General features: G+C 45.8%; 1 protein-coding gene across 1 annotated transcript in view; it reads right to left on the bottom strand.

Moving 5' to 3' along the window:
* NES (nestin) overlaps nucleotides 1-16,546 on the bottom strand; it is a 69,913-nt gene that overhangs the window by 32,225 nt on the left and 21,142 nt on the right. The window contains exon 2 of the mRNA XM_086947319.1: nucleotides 4,087-4,211. Coding sequence (XP_086803445.1) covers nucleotides 4,087-4,211 — 125 coding nt within the window. The remainder of the gene's footprint in view (nucleotides 1-4,086; nucleotides 4,212-16,546) is intronic.

Genomic DNA, 16,546 nt, shown 5'->3' with positions numbered 1-16,546 from the left:
AATGGATTAAAGGTTAGGCACTAAGGGTATTTAGCAGCCGCAGCCCATGCAGGTAAGAGGGATGTATGACGTTACAACGCATACATTCACAACACATACCATTACATCGAAACTTTTAAAACCCAGGATCCATTATAACGCATGCCATTACAACGCATGCCATTACAACGCAGCTGCTATTACAACGCATGTCATTACAACGTTAGTAAGGGTAAGTATTTTTTTTTTTATTAATGGGAATGTAATAGTAGTGTAAGTGTTGGATAGTGTAGGGGTTAAAATTACTATTCTAACTCCAGGGGGGTGTAATAGTAGGGTAAGTGTTGAATAGTGTAGAGGTTAAAATTACTATTCTAACTCCAGGGGGGTGCAATAGTAGGGTAAGTGTTGGATGGTGTAGGGGTTCAAATTTAATTAACTACTTACCCATACTTACGTTGTAATGGCATGCGTTGTAATAGCAGCTGCGTTGTAATGGCATGCGTTGTAATGGACCCTGCGCCGTAAAAGTTTTGTTGTAATGGTAGTGCGTTGTTTTAGTTGCGTTGTAATGGCTGTTTCCCAGGTAAGAGCAGTGGGACTGAGTGAGAGGGAGGATTTCGACAGATGACAACGAGGGAAAATTAAATGAATAATTAATTTTCTTTCGTCACCTATTGATATCCCCGCCCCCAACCCAGCCCCACTACCCCATCGCTCTTACCTGCACGGGCCGTGGCTGGTACTTAGACACAATATCGAAAACACTAATATTGTGGGACAAAATATTATGTCAAAAATCTAGAGGGCAAAAATTTTCGGGAAGGTAAGTACTATAAGTAAGTAAAGTTTTACTATATATAACTCCACATATGTGTACCTTGATGATATAGTGGCAAGTTACATAGATGCAGAGCTAAGAATAGTAAATTTATACCTAACTATTTGTACTTACCCACTCAATATTTTGGCACTCAATGTTTTTGACACAATATTCTGTCGACACTGTTTTTGTGTTTTCGATATTCTGTCAGTGATCTGACTGAAAGGCCCTAATCATAAGTATGTGATACATATAATATTAGTTAAATCAAAAGCTCTAAGCTAGCATCAGACCTAATCTATATCATATCTGGTTCATTTATCTTTTGATGGTGTCCTTTTCTGAAGAACATTCACCCTGACACTCACAATTACTGATGGAGAGATGGCTATAGACACAACATTGGAGTTCACATTTTCTTGGCTAATTGTGTGATGAAATATAAGGATGCCCTTCTTTTAACACGAAATCCAGGGTAGTGTACTTTGGGTACCTTTAGAGAGAATTTCCTATCTGTTTTTATTGGAGTTGGCTAGGAAGGTTGTGGAATTACCCTCTTGACTTTTCTTCACACTCACCCATAAATAATTTACCCTCCTAAGTCATCTACTTTGACTACCACAGGCCCAGAACAAGAACCATTGAATCCTTAATTATGATGCTCGTGTGACCTCAATTGTGTTGCAGAACTCTTTAAGAGAGTGGTGTGTTCTTGGCTAGCTTCATCGATGCACGGGTTTCACGATATGAGATAAAACTCCATACAATTAATTTTAATGGATATCATACACATATTCAGTGGCTACTCTGAAAATTTGGTATGGTCTCAGCCCTCCAGGAGTAAAGTTTGACACCCCGACCAGCAACTTCGGAGCAGTGGATTCTTCTCAGCAGCAACAGGGTCTTCCCATCACTACTTTCCACTGTTCAACCTCCAATCAGACCTATAACCCCCTTCACTAAAGGTAAATCCTGAAATTCAGATACCTCGGCCTTCCAGCATCCTTGTGTTCTTTTCTCTCCTCCGATTAACAGCCAGTTGGTTAAACATAGTTCAAGTAACCCCAGTGGTGGCTCCTCCGCTATGGGGGAGGATCATCGCCCCACTGCTTTTTATCAGAGCGAAGAAGAAACATAAAATGATAAATTTGAGTTATTATCATTATATGCTTCGTGCTGCTTCGCGGGCAGGCGGGCAGGTGGGTGGGGCTGCTCTGCACTCGGAGCAGGGGAGGAGAGGTTTGCCCACTCCTAAGTGTGCAATGACTGTTTGGTCAGCCCAAAAACTGACATGTACACTTTCCCTGTTCTCCATGCAGGCTGCATTACAGCCTGTGTGGAGAACACGCCCATGCCCCAATACCCTAGCTAAGCGTCCGGCCGGGACGCTCAAACCAATCACAATGCTCCACTGCAGCATTGTGATTGGTCGGGGGAGCCTGGGTGCCTACCAATCACAACGCTGCATTGCAGAGTTGTTATTGGTCAGTTGGGCCTGCTTCCTGTTCCTCGAGTTCCACAAGGCGAGCAGGAGCAGAGACGCGGCACCCGGCGGCAAGTTACGTTTATTTTTAATGTTTTTTTATATGCGCGACCACCCCCCGCCCTCCACGCGACCCCCCATCCCCACGCGACGCTCCACCCCCGCAACGCAGCCCACTGAGTACCCTGCATCATCCACATGCTTGATCTGTCATCATGGAGAAGAGCAATGGGCTTTCCTCCTTCAGACATTACAATGAGGCATTCATAAAAACATCCAGAAAGTGGACATGTAAAATTTGTATGAAGTATTTTTTAGATAGATAGATGCTGTGTAATACAATTTGACGCCATTTTGAAATAGTGCATTATTCTTTAAATTGGCTTCAACAGGGGAGAGTGCAAATGAAAATTGTGAATTAGTTTTTGTTTAATCTGTTTAATTGATTATTAAATAACTTTTTCTTTATGTTGCAGGGGGCACAAAAAAAGAAAATGTTAATGATTTAAAAAGATTTTCTCCAAACTAGAAGTGCTATTTGTCAGATGGAATTACACTGCATATCCAATTCCCATTGGCTCGACTATGTATCGAATGTGCATTTCTGAAATCTTCCCACCATTCATTCTATTGTGGACTTTCTTCTCCTTTGTCTGCAGGTGAGGGAGCAGACTCAGGTGGTTAAGTGTGTTGGTAGGTGGCGAGATCCCAGTTTTAAGAGTTTCGTGGCAATGGAAGGCGATGGGGAGGTAGTGACGGAATGCGTGAGTTCGCAAAGCATGGATTAGGGGATCTTGCGATAAAACTTGAAGGATCCAGGGTAGAAGACGAGAAGAAGAATCATCTGGATGTGTCATCTGGTTGCACCAGGTACAATATTGTTTCATGGGGGTGATCAAATGACATGAGATGTGGTGTGGCGACTAGACTTGTGGTCTGCTCTGATGTTGGCACTTTCAGTGCCGCACGACTGGATTGATGGCTGTGGTTGGAGACTGGTAGGTGGGGTTCTGGTGCAACCAAATGGCTCAGGGTGCAATATAATGGACAGTGGTGTAATCTGACAGCAGGACTAGTTGACTGATGTCATGAGAGAAAAGTTACAGGCAGGACCAATAAATAAAAGACATTAAGGGGGTCTGGATTCTAGAGGTGCTGTGTGTTGATGAGTGGCTGGTGGTAAAATCCGGTGGAATAAAACACCAGCAGGTCTAGTAGCCTGATCACTTAAGATACGTTTCTGGTGTGTGTAGGTTCATGAGGCTGGAGGAGAGCTCAGGTGGATGGAGATGAGTTTTGATGGCTGGAGGCCTAGTCTGGCAGCTGGGGGACAGTCTAATGAAAGTATGAAGGGCTAAGAAACGTGAGGTCTGGTTTTGTAGCAGGAGAAGAGACCCACTGGCTGTTGGCTGATTGTGTTGTCTGGTGGCTAGAAGTGGGGTTTGGTACCAGAATCCAAGGATGGGATGGTGCATGGCCACGCTGGTGGCTGAATTGGGGATTTGGTGGCTTGGGCACAACCTGAAGCTTTCATTGCAGTCTAAAGATTGAAAGCATGACCGGGGGGCTCATTTGTTCGGAAAAAATAGCACAGGATTCCTTTCGGTGGTACTTAGGCTCGCATTCTGACTCGACAGGGGTCAGTAATTCAAAGACGCAGAATAGTTCAGCATTCCAAGTTGTATCCTGAAAAGGTTCTTAGCAATGGAGAATTACCAGGTGAAATCAGTGTTTGTGAACCTGATATGTGCAATTATTCCTAAAAATTTGAAGACCAAGGCATGACTCAAAGGACTCTTACCTGTAAGTGGCCACCTCCAGGCTGAGGGACATTTTCAAGTGCATGAGCTGCTGTCGGTCTTCGAGGACGTGTGCGATCTGAACCCTCAAACCCTGCTTCTCCTTCTCCAAGGATTCAATGTCCAACTAGGAGTGAACGAAACAAGACAAAAAGAAGCGACTGCATGAGACTTCTGGATATAAAACATATGTCTACTTTGATTTTGAGGTACCCGGAGTGTTCTCGATAAGGAGACACAGCTTGCAAACATGGCAAGATAAAGCATTTGAGGAGAGAGGGAATATACATAAAAGATTATCCCAAATACACAATAGAATCAACGTGTTTTTAGTTAGATTCTACAACACATTTTGAGGAGACATTTAAAATGCAGCCGCATTTGGCCAATGGTCAATTACAGGGAAACTTCCAGCAAACATAAAGTTCCATCACCCTTTCCAGAATACCCAGGATTTTGTTTCCATCTTCTAAAGTACAAGGGGAGAGAGAACTGACATTTAAAGATCATGCGTACCACGGCTGCTGACCATCTGAGCAAGCCACCAGTTTTACTGTATCTGTATTTCCTGATGGTGGCCAGAGCTCACGCAAAGCCACTGGGCCTAGGGATTGAAGAGTCTGATGGGTTTCATTTTGGCGTGGAGATAGCACCACAAAAACTGGTGGTGATCCCACCAACCACACCTGATTGTCCACCGCCTCTTTTAAAGTAAGGGAACATCTGGGTTTCCTATGAAGGAGTCTTAGTTGGCTCAGCCACCTGAAACCATTGACCTGGCAACCCTTCCCTTACAGAACCAGTGATTCATAGAGGCTGTTCCACTGCCCTGTATGGGGCATAGGCACTGCCACTGGGAAACTAAACCACAGGGGAAACAAATATTATCGGTGACCCGCAGAGAGACAACTTCCTGAGTATCACGGCCACTGTTGGTTTTTTTCTCTAACATTTTCTAACTTGGGGAGTTTGTTTGAGAAAACCATAAAACACTCACAGAAGGTCAACAATGTGGTGTCCAGTAAGCATTCAGCAATCAAATACAAGAGCTCTAGCCATAGAGGAAGAAGTTAGCAAAACCAGTGTCTAGCTAGTATATACCATCGCTTGTTTCCCAGGTGTGAACTCCAATGCCTGACTTAATATAATGTTAGTTAAACAGAGATAAGGGGGAAAGGTCATGGATAGGAATAATAAAGGAATAAAGGTGAAAGATAGAAAGAAGACATGTCTACAATAGTGGAGCCTCTTTTCAAGTGCGACCATTGACTCTATTGACCACACTTTTTAGGATAGTTCAACATGTTTCAACATTTGCGTTTCTTTTCCTGGTGTTAAGAAAAAACGTATTTTGGAAAAGTCCTGTAAAAGCCACGAATGGTGAGATGAATTACTTTTTTGTTTCAAAAAAGGTTTCCCAGGGAACATTTTTGAAAATATAAAAAATAATTACAAAAACACAAATTAAAATATTGTAAATATCCTTTAAAGTTTCCAGAACATATCCTTAAGAGAGTCACTAATCCCTACAGATTCTCCTCTAAACCTTGAATCTTTGAAAATTCCAAATCAGGCTGGCGATGCTACATCAAGATGGAATTTTCCAGGTTTTTGGACATTTCAGGACACCGAATGATCGATACCCAAAATGTCTAGTTTTTTGAAAATCACAGGGTCTGCAAATAATTTTAAATTAATTTACTCACTTCCTATAGGGTTAGGGTCCATTGTATTATTTTCAAATCCGTCTAGATTATCCTCATTATAGCCTTTAAGAAAACTTAAATTATGCTTTTTAGCTCATACATTTGAAGTGCCCTGAAAAGAGTTATCCTTTAGTGTTAACTTTTCATAGGAATTATGGACAAACAGAAAATGAACTCTCATTAGCCTGATCCAAAACTCTAAAATGGTCAAGTGCCAGAAATAGAGTTTGTGGTCAGACTGGCCCAAGGGTCTTCAGGGATGCTCTCTCCCAGTTCTTTGAGTAAGAATGGGTCGCATTGAGAACGGCCTTTGTAGTCGAGGCCGCTAATGTCTTGAATGCCGCTCTCAGTGGCGTCAACGCAGTGCCTATTTCTGGCCCATGATTCCTTTGGAGTGCCGGAGGCCAACAGATTAGGCCGAGACTGATGACAAGCCGAGGATGTGTTAGTAGCCAAGCGCCTAGGTCATAACTGCTTTGAGTGGCTTCTATCCAAGGGATCAGTGTTGTGTCAGATATACAATGGGTCTCTGAGCCTCCGGGCGCCAGCCCGATAAAGACTGAGACAATGATCTCAAAATAACCACAATCAAGTGTGAGTTGGGATCTGCTACACTGAGTAACTTGTTGTCAGAAATTAGAGTCAGTTAAGCAACATAAATGTAAGACATAGTTAAGAGATTATTTTAATTCATTTGTAAAACCTAACAAGTTCAAAAATTGTTAAAAAAAGAAAAGGGGAAGAAAAGTCTACATTAATGTGAAGTGGAAAGGTCTAGTCTATTGGTGTCCAAGATAGGTCCAGGTGGGCTGGAATCCTGGCAGACACTCAGAATGTTCATGTAGTTTAAGTTATTTACAATTACTTTAGATGGAACTCACATACATTGTTAGTGGTGACCCTGAAAAGCTGGCACGGATCTGACACTCTTAGGTCTACGTGGATGCCTTCTTTCGAGTTGCCTGGCTCTGAAAGCATATCAACTACTTAACCCTGACATGCCCTAAACCGGTCAAAACATGTCTGTGATGGTTCAATAACTCTGAGGGATGATGTCTGTTTGTCAAATTTAGAGTGACACTGCCTTTAGATTGAAATGTTATTATGAGCTTTGATTTGGAAAGGTTGAATGTAAATTGTGGATAATTTGCAATTTTGTGTTTGTATTTTAATGGATTTGTGAAGCGCTTTTGAAAAAGTTAAATACCTAAGTTACATAAACGGGGCAATTAATTGCAGATAAAATGACAGACAGGTGGGTAGCACCCTTTAACGGGTAGAGTCACAGAGGGGTGAGAAACGCTATATAAATAAATTACAAAATAATATTGTATGATAGAGTTAATGCAGAGCATCAGAGAGGAGAAGCATGAAAGTGTTAATTGAAAAGGCTGTGTGAAGGGAAAAGAGTCAGAGTGGACTGACTGGTCAGAGAAGGAGAGAGTGGCGAGATGGGAAAAAAGTGAAAACTAGATTGGGCGTCAGAAAAGCAAGGACTAGCACTTTAATTTAGAAGCAGATGGAGATTAAAGGAAGAGGTATGCATTTTGAAAAGTGAGGCTGGATGTGTAATTAGATAATGGTCACACTAAGAGGTACAAAGGGGACCTTAAGACACGGGGGACACCAGAGAGATGCTATTTCATGCGCTCGGTGTAGGGAAGTCTGAAAAGAGCTCAGTAAAAGACAGACAAGAGGAGGCGAAGATTATCCCATTCAGGAAAACCAATAAATAGGGAGAAAATGCAACCAACGTGAGACAAATTTGGAAGGAATAAGAATTTGGGTGTTTTGAAAAATAATAATGATGCATTTTTTTCAAAATGTTGAATAATTCATATTTACAAGCCTTTTCTGGCGCATTGTTTGGTTGAATGTTTATGGTATTAAATGGGATTCCTCTTTTCCACTGAATTATATTTTTAGAAAATATTATTATCAGCTCTCTATGACTATTTGTTCATCTATTCCACTGCCGGATGCAGGACAAAGGGTTTCTGTCGTGTAACTGCCCTAAAAGGCACTCTGATTAATTTTACAATGTGGCCTGCCGATCTCTGACCTTTCATGGCCTCATATGCCCTCCAGGCCCTATGAAACAGGCGCCATTAGCTAATGCATTTGCTGATTTACTCCCACGGGCTCCCCTTACAATGGCGAGCCAGTAAATGGCATTTACAAAAATTGAGAAAACCGTAAGTACTTTTTTTGCTGACCTGCTTTGTTTCAGACCCTAATCAGCCCTCGTGAGCGCCTAATTGCAATTAAGCAGGTGACGTATGTTGGTCTCGGGTGCTCAGCAGTCAGCACGCCTGGGTTCCAGACACTTAGCACGTGAAGGGTTAAACATGTGCCTCGTTATCCACGTGGAGGCGATCGAACCGCTGTGAGGCTGCCTCGGTGGTACCCAGCTGCAGCATCACTGGTGGGCGGAGAACAGATGCGCCCGGAGAATTGAATTAGGAGCCATAACCGAATTAGCCATGGAAGGAAGTAGCAGGCTGTGATGGATTGCACTGTCTGTGGTCGCAGAAGGGAGCGAGCTAGAGTTTATTTATTTACTTCCCTCTTGCCTAGCGCCAAGCATCTCTGCCCGAAGCCACTTCACTGAGCTATCTTTTAAATTTGAGTGGATATTTGTCCTAAAAGTTAATGAGATGGCAGAGTGGGGAAAGGAGTCTATTCGTCCCACTGCTGGTCTCATGAATATTAATTTAAAAAAAGGAGCCGGATGCACCCTTTGACCCGTGATGTCATCGCAGGATTGACCTCTTGTCGGATCCTATATCCATCAGCAGCCAATTCACATCTAAGGGGCTAGGAAATGCACAAGGAGCGGTCACCACAGACCATGAATATTGGGTTTAATAGAATGCTGCTGATGCCTACTCGACCCCTGAGCCCAGTGGGAGCCCGGCCTGTGCCACGGTACTCTAGGGCACGCATCACATACCCTTCGTTGATGTTCTTGCTTGGTCTTTCCTAGAGGTATGGCGCTTCCTCTCAGGAGGCTTTTGAAGGGAAGGTTGTCGGGTTGGGCTAAGAGCACTCGAGAGTCGTGGTCCTTGAGCTCCAAAGACAGCTGCTCCAACTTGTAACCACAGATTACATGCACCAGTGCTTAATTTGAGCAGGTGGTTTCCGGTGCTCGGCACCAGCACTTAGGGGCAGATTTACAATAACTGGCACATCCCTGCATATCAGCAGGGATGCGCCAGTTATTGTGCGCCGCAGCTCTGCCACCCTGGATGCGCCGCATTTACAATGTGGCGCACCATGGGGCAAAAACGGCACAGATGCGTCACGCATCTGTGCCGTAAAAGCGGTGCATTGCTGGAGTTGCGTCTCAAGTGCGACACAGCTCCAGCAATGCTCTGGGGGGCCCTAACTCCACAATGCTGCCTCAATCCTTACGCCTGCTTCAAGCAGGCGCAGGGTTTTGACGCAGCATGGGCCCAAAAGTGACTGATTAAAAACGTGTAGATTTCACTCAGCCACTTTTGGGAGGCGTTCCTGCACCGGAACGCCCCCCCCCCCCCCGCGATAGAACGCCTCCTTTTGGCGCAGGGCTTTACAACGTGACGCATCTAGGAGATGCGTCACATTGTAAATACCCCGCACCATGGTGCATCTTTTGCGCCGCCGCTGCACAAAAGTGACGCAACGGCGGGGTAAAAGAGGCGCAGGAGGCTTGTAAATCTGCCCCTTAATTTGCAACACCAGGACTCATGACAGTCTGCCACATGGTGGCACTGTATAGCTAATTTAGGGATGAAGACGCCAAAATGTGTTTATTTGTTCAATATTCAGCAAACACAACTCATACCTGCAGCCCAAGCCATTCTTATAGGATTCGCCGGGGCGTGGAATACTCTGATTTGTCACACTCTTAGGAGTGTGATGGTTAGTGGTTGTGTTGGGACAGTCACTGGCAGTGCAAGCATGCGCAATAGGTGTTCCAAGCTTCAGTTGCCTCCTGACGAGGGTCCTGGCACTTATCTTTTTTTACAAATTAAGCACTGATGTGGATCAACTTGAAGGTCCCTGGTGGTGAATGATTTGGGAGCAGACTTAGGGCTCGATTAGGATTGCGGTAAATCCGCATCCTCCGGGCCGGCGGAAGCCACCGCCGGCCCGGAGGATGTGGATTCACCGCTCCGGTGCCTTCAAAAACCCCGCCACATTAGGATGGCTGGTGGGTCAGCGGCGGACGGGAAGACCGTCCGCCGCTTTTCCTCCACGGTTGCCTTCCGACCGTGGCGGAAAAGCTCTTATATGGTGGCGGTGTCTATCAGACACCGCCAGCCATATTAGGATGGGGCTGAAAACATGCTTTTCCGCGGCTGCTTTTCCGCTGTGGAAAAGCATGTGGTCCTTCGTGTTTGGGAGCCCGTTGCAGGCCCCCAGGGTGTTGGGGGGTGGGGGGTGCACATGGGAGGTACCTATGGTACCCCCCTGCTTTGGCATGCACAGGGTGGCAGGCACCACGTGGTGCCTGCCAAGTTGTGCATGCCAAGGCTACACATGCATATTTTACATTGCGGCGGGTGCTGCTTAAAGCAGCACCGCCGCAATGTAAAATATATGGGATGTGACCGCTAGGGTGGCGGTCACATCCTAATTCGCACGGAGGGACTGCCACTGCCCCTGCGGACGGTCCCTCCACCTCGGGGTGGCAGACGGGCGCAGGTCCATCCGCCATCCTAATAGGCGCCCTAGTGTATACCACCCGCATCTCGATAACTAAAATATCACTCGACGTAAATACTTGACCTAAATATCAGGCACCATGATATCATGAAGGTCACTACATATAAGTGACTATAGGTTTACTATTCTCAACTCCACATCAATCCACGTTGATAATCTTCTAGGCACACAGACGTGGAGGTATGGAAAAAATCAATCTTTTTGTTGTCGATATCCTTACAACTCAGACTTGGCAGGTATCCAACACACATTGCTCATTCTGTGAAGGATTGTGAAACGTGATCCTGTCTCCACGGGTTTTAATGACCTTAATGTGGCGTCTTGTGTTCTGCTTGTCCATCAACTCTCAAGGTGAGGAAAGTGGATATTCAATGTCTGATGCCAATCTTTAACAATGACGAAGAGTGATTTTGAAGATGATATTTATCGTTGACCCTTACTTCGCGGTTTTTCTATGTAAACTGATCATAACAAGGACAAGGTGTACCCATATGGAGTAGATATAGTTAAATAGGAGAGCTGTGGTACATGAAAGCAGAGAAGAGAGAAAGCTTAGATTCTATCTGGCACCATGGTCACGACTACATGTTCTCGCCCTGGTCAAACCCCATCATCTTTCTGTGTCTTAGTTCCATCATCTGTAGTTGTAAATGAAAAGTGCAAATTTGCATTAATGCATATGCTTATGGATCACTGTCAAGTGCATTCCTCTCTAACAAAAGTTGGATATATGTGTCTCTATCATGAAAAAAGTCTTAGGTAAAAGTCAAGGTGGACATTATCGGGTTGAAGGAGACATCAGCATAGGACGGATTGGATCCATCTGAAGTTGGCTATTTGAAGAGCCCAACTTAGGCTATAGTATATTACTTTGAGCTAAAATCGCAGAACGATGAGGGAGAGATGCTGTCAAGTGTCAGAGTGTCGGATGAAGAAAAAAGAGATCCCAATCCTACTTTAGACATCTCAACTGAAGTACATTGTTTGCTTCCAGATAAATCATTCAAAGGGTGAATCCCTCAGTTGAGTACTTTCAGTCGCAAACAGTATTACCGGATATTGCGTTGCTTCTTACTCGTTATCTGGGGTTGTCCCATCCCGTTCAATCAGTTTAGGCATCCACACAGGTTCCGTATTGATGAGTACTCAATTTCTTTTTTACTGGCTCATGAAAGACTCATCCTAAAATATGTTTAGCTAAGTCCACAAAGTCTGCTTGAAAGCCGGAACCACAGTTCTGTGGCGTTCCGGGCATTGGCTCCTATTTGTCAAGGTCTGAGTTTTCCGTAGTTACACATAGGCTGAAGTAATCGTTTAGGTTCCCCTGGTAGGAAACATTTCTCAGATCCACTTTACATTTTTCTGCAAACTGTCTCTTCACTTTTAGTCTACTTAATATGAACCGCAATAACACTGCTACCCGCTAAATTGCGGTGACAGTGATCCCCAGTTGGCTTAAGGGAGGAACTGTCTTCTGGCCAAAGATGGGCTTGGAACCCTTGGTAAACAACTTGGCATGACCAACCTACCTCATCGAAACATCTGCCACGCCATGTGCATCAAAAGGTGTGCAGACCTCTAGCGTTGACAGATAGCTGGGGAGAGAGAGGCAGGGAGTCTGGAGACCTGAATACAGGTCGATCACTAAATTCCAAAATGGGTGTCGCAGTGGGTATCGCAGTGGGTAATAGTAATGTTTTATTAACAGTACTTTGAAACAGCAGAAGTGTAGTATGAAGCTAAACAAGTTATTAGCATATGCTAGCAAAAAGCGCGTTTGACCTGCCTGCATTGAGTGGGGACTTCATTAATTGCAGGTGAGTCGGCGGTGTTTGAATTTATTTGAATTTGAATTTAAAAACATTTGTACAGCGCTCGCATACCCAGCGGTTTCATGGCACGGTGTTATTGTCGCCAACCACCTGATGAGGTCTCTTTGAGCCTAGCAACCCAGGTGAAGACTCATTGGACGATGCCCCAAGAAGGGCTTATCAACTGTGTCAGAGCAACCATCTTCTTATGAATGCCTGGAACCTTGATGATGGTCTAAGCCTCAGGAATACCTGATCTATTCAGAGATGAAGTGCTGATGTCATGAAGTAGTCTCATCCGGACCTATTGTTTTTAACCGAAACATGGTATAGGTCTGACTCCCTACCAAGCATCCTGGCAGCCCTCCCGCCTCACTACTCCATGCTCCGCGCAGATCGTTCGGAGGAGAGAGCAGGCGGCGGAGTAGCCTTGATTGCCCGCAAGGGACTCCATTTTCAGACACTCGCATCGCCCACGATACCAGCAGCCGATTGCCTTGTAGTCCGCTCTACCTCTTTCAAGATCCCAATTACCTGCGTATTAACATATCGGCCACCTCAACCATCCCCAGGTTTTCTCTCTGCCTTCCAGGACTTATTGGCCACCTTAGCAGTTAATAGTGCCTCTGTTCTCGTTCTGGGAGACTTTAATTTCTGGCCCACTGACCCCGCTGAGGATACCAAATCCAAGGATTTTACACAACTGCTTCTTAGCCTCAACTTTACCCAGCATGTTCAAGGTCCGACCCATATCTGGGGCCACATTCTTGATCAGATATGGACACTAAACATCCCGACTTCTGCTCCAACTATCTTGCCCTGTCCATGGTCCGATCACTCTATGCTCGCTTTTTCCTTGGATTTGAGCCAAAAAACAACACCTTCCTGCCCTAAAAACACCCAGGCAAGGAATTGGAATCGAGTCGACATTCCATCCTTGTGCAACTCGTTAGCTGCCACATGCCCGGTTCTATCGGGCCTGACCCCACACTCCCAGGCTACCATCCTGGATCGCTGGCTTACCAAAGCCTGCGACCCAGTGGCCCCCCTGAAGCGGATTACCATCAATCGCACTCACAATGCCAACAAGTGGTTCAGCCCTGGCCTCAAAGCCAAGAAACTGGAGTTACGGCAGGCTGAACGAGCTTGGAGAAGAGCATATTGCCCAACCCGGAAACAATACTATACTACTACTCTTAGCGAATACAAACAAGCATCCTGGCAGCTAAGACAGAATATTTCTCGGAGAGTATTCTAGCTGCAGAAAGCCAGCCGCGTGAGATCTTTGCCACCGTCCACGAACTGGCATCCTCAGACAGAACTCAGCCCAAGATCCCCCCCTCTCAGGCCCTATGCGACTCGCTCAATGAATTTTTCATTGATAAAATAGCTTGTATGAATGAATAGAAGCTTTATTCGATTTTTTTCTTAAAATCATAAAAGCATACAAAAATAACAGTAATTAAAAATAAGTATATACATTCAACACAAACATAACTTCACATTCAAAAAAAGGCATAGCCCTAACCTCAGCAATCGGCGGTAAGACATATTTTCAGGGGGTTTATCCCTATCTTGAATAAAAGGTACACAAGTTTGTCCTTTAAAGTGAGTGAGCTCAAAAGTTGCGACAATTGTGCAATGAAACCCATCTGTTGGCGACACGGAAACTAGTATCACTAGGTACCTGGACTTCCCCATCCAACGGGTGGTGGTAGGCTGTTGTTCCTAATCGGGGGATATTTGGCGTACAGGGATAGAAATCATGTAAGTCCCAAGTCTGTATTGGACCATCCCCCTCTAGGGCTGGACAAGATCTTAAATATGGTACAATGTACTGATTCCTGAATCTGACCAGAACCAAATCCCCTGAAATGTTTTTTGGTAGACGGCCCAACCAGCCCACCCTTCTCACAGACAGGATTCCGCCATCTTTGTCCGGTGGTAGGGGTCTATTCCTTCCCAACCAGAATATAACTTTGTTCATTAGATCCAGCTGGCTCTCAGTTTTTCCCAGCGCAAGTGGTGGCACTCCAGTGAGGACGGACACATATGGCGCTGCTTGTGGCGGAAGGTGTATATTTGGTGCAATGCGTACTGACTTGACCTCTGGGGGCCTTAATATAACAGGTTTGGAAGGAGCTTTAAAAGTAGTTGAATCTGGGATTATAGGAAATAATGGAGTGGCTTGCTTACTTTTAAGGGTGGCAGAGAGCTTAGCTGGTGGATAAGTGATGGTTGGCTGGGATCGGTTCGAGTTTACAGGATTATCAGTGGGTTTCAAGATGGCCGTGATTTTGTTCTCGAGACCCAGAAGCCTTTCCCCTATAACGTTGATTTGTTCTGTTAGTGGGGAAATGATAGTTTTCACAAGTTGTTCAATCTGAGTCAAAAGAAAGATCTGGGAGTAAGATATTTGTTCGTCCAGTTTGACATCAGTCTCCTTGATGGTAGGGGGATGATGAACGGGCATCACGGGAGTTACAGTTGGTGTATGAGGTTTTAATTGAGTCCTTTCGACCTTGTCCTCAGTGTTATCTCTGTTGACAGGTAGTAACCATGAAAATACGGAGGCTTGTGTATTGACTTTGTTCGATAACGAGGGTGTTTCCTGTACACTGCCTTTAGTATTTGTAATGCGGGTACTGGTGGCCAAGAAGGGTGAGTCTACACTGACATATTTTGTATTACATAGTCTATTTAGCTCTCCCCATGGCGAGAAATTCTGCATTCTTGGGGAATTTAGTGGGGGAGATAGTGTACTAGATGGGGAGTAACAGGGGCAGATTATGTCTGTGACATGCGCAGTTGGCCGGGAGCTTGTGGTAAGTATTTGGTGCATTTGCCCCGCATGACACCCTTGCGCATCTGGGCTTGTTCCCCCCTTACAAGGCATGATCACAATGGCAGTAATGATGTTACTATCAAAGTTAAGTTATAGTATGTGCACTATACCTCCTTTTGCAGTAATTACAGGGGGGGTGGCCCGTCCCGTCCTAGTCGGTCCACGGAGGGCCACAGAGGGCCCGCCCTTTGCCCGGGCTTAGCCCCGGGCGCTCCCGCGCGCGACTCGCGGGGCGAGAGGTGCTCCTTCCACTTTATGCGCCTCCGGGCGCGTCAATTCCCTCCCTTAGGCAGGCGGGCAGCTGGGACTTGTGGTTTCTCGCCGGCCTCCGCGCTAGACTGCGCGGCCCGGCAAACAGGGTCCCAGGGTGCAGGGTGAAGGGTTAAGGCCGTTGCCCTCACGGCGCGGTGATCAGCTGAGCTGATGTGAATAGCTTGTATTAAAGCCAACATTCCCTCCTTTTCGCCCACTTTCTCCTACCCCCAACCTCCTGGCAATATTCTGTCCCTTACCTCCATTCCCGCACTTACTAGAGAATCCCTGCCCCCCTTACTTAGCCGTGTCAAGTCGGGCTCTCCAGCTGACATCTGCCCGGCACGCATTCTCCGTCAGATTTTTGTCGAATGCCCATCCCCTGTTCTTACCCTTCTTAATGATTGCCTCACGTATGGCTCCGTCCCTGCCCCTTTCAAGACTGCTATAATCATCCCCATACTAAAAAAAACGGGGGCGGATCCTTCCTCCCCGGCAAACTATCGCCCGATATCCCTTCTCCCCTACCTGGGTAAGGTAGCTGAGTCCCATGTCACCCAGGCACTCAGCGCCTTCATCGAGGACAGTAACTACCTTGCACCCTGCCAGGTGGGCTTTCGCCCCCGCCAGTCCACTGAGAAGGTGGTCATTTCGGTCATGGACCAACTTAGGGAGGGGCTCGACACCAACACCCCTCAGGCCCTGGTCCTCCTGGATTTGTCCGCCGCTTTTGACACCGTGGACCACTCCATTATCTTGTCCCGTGTCGAGGCGGCGGGCATAGGAGGACAAGCATTGGCCTGGATAGCCTCCTTCCTAGCTGACCGTACCCAGGCCGTCCACTTGGCCGAATTCTCTGCCCCGCCTCGCAGGGTGCAATGCCGTGTCCCTCAAGGCTCCTCTCTCTCTCCCCTTTTATTTAACCTTTACATTTTCCCTCTTATTTTTGCATTGCAACAAATGGAGGTCACAGTTTACAACTACGCTGATGACCTCCAACTTATTTTTAATTTCTCCTCCCCCTCATCAGGTGTCACTGCCTTCCAGTCTGTCATGCTGTTTATACGGGATTGGATGAATGCTAACTATCTCAAACTCAACCCGGATAAAACAGAGCTGATTCTGACTGGTGGCAGTG

This window comes from Lissotriton vulgaris, chromosome 12 (assembly GCF_964263255.1).
Source record: "Lissotriton vulgaris chromosome 12, aLisVul1.2, whole genome shotgun sequence".
NCBI lineage: Eukaryota > Metazoa > Chordata > Amphibia > Caudata > Salamandridae > Lissotriton > Lissotriton vulgaris.
Note: the sequence above shows the minus strand (reverse complement) of the source record. Positions and strands in the feature narration are given on the sequence as shown.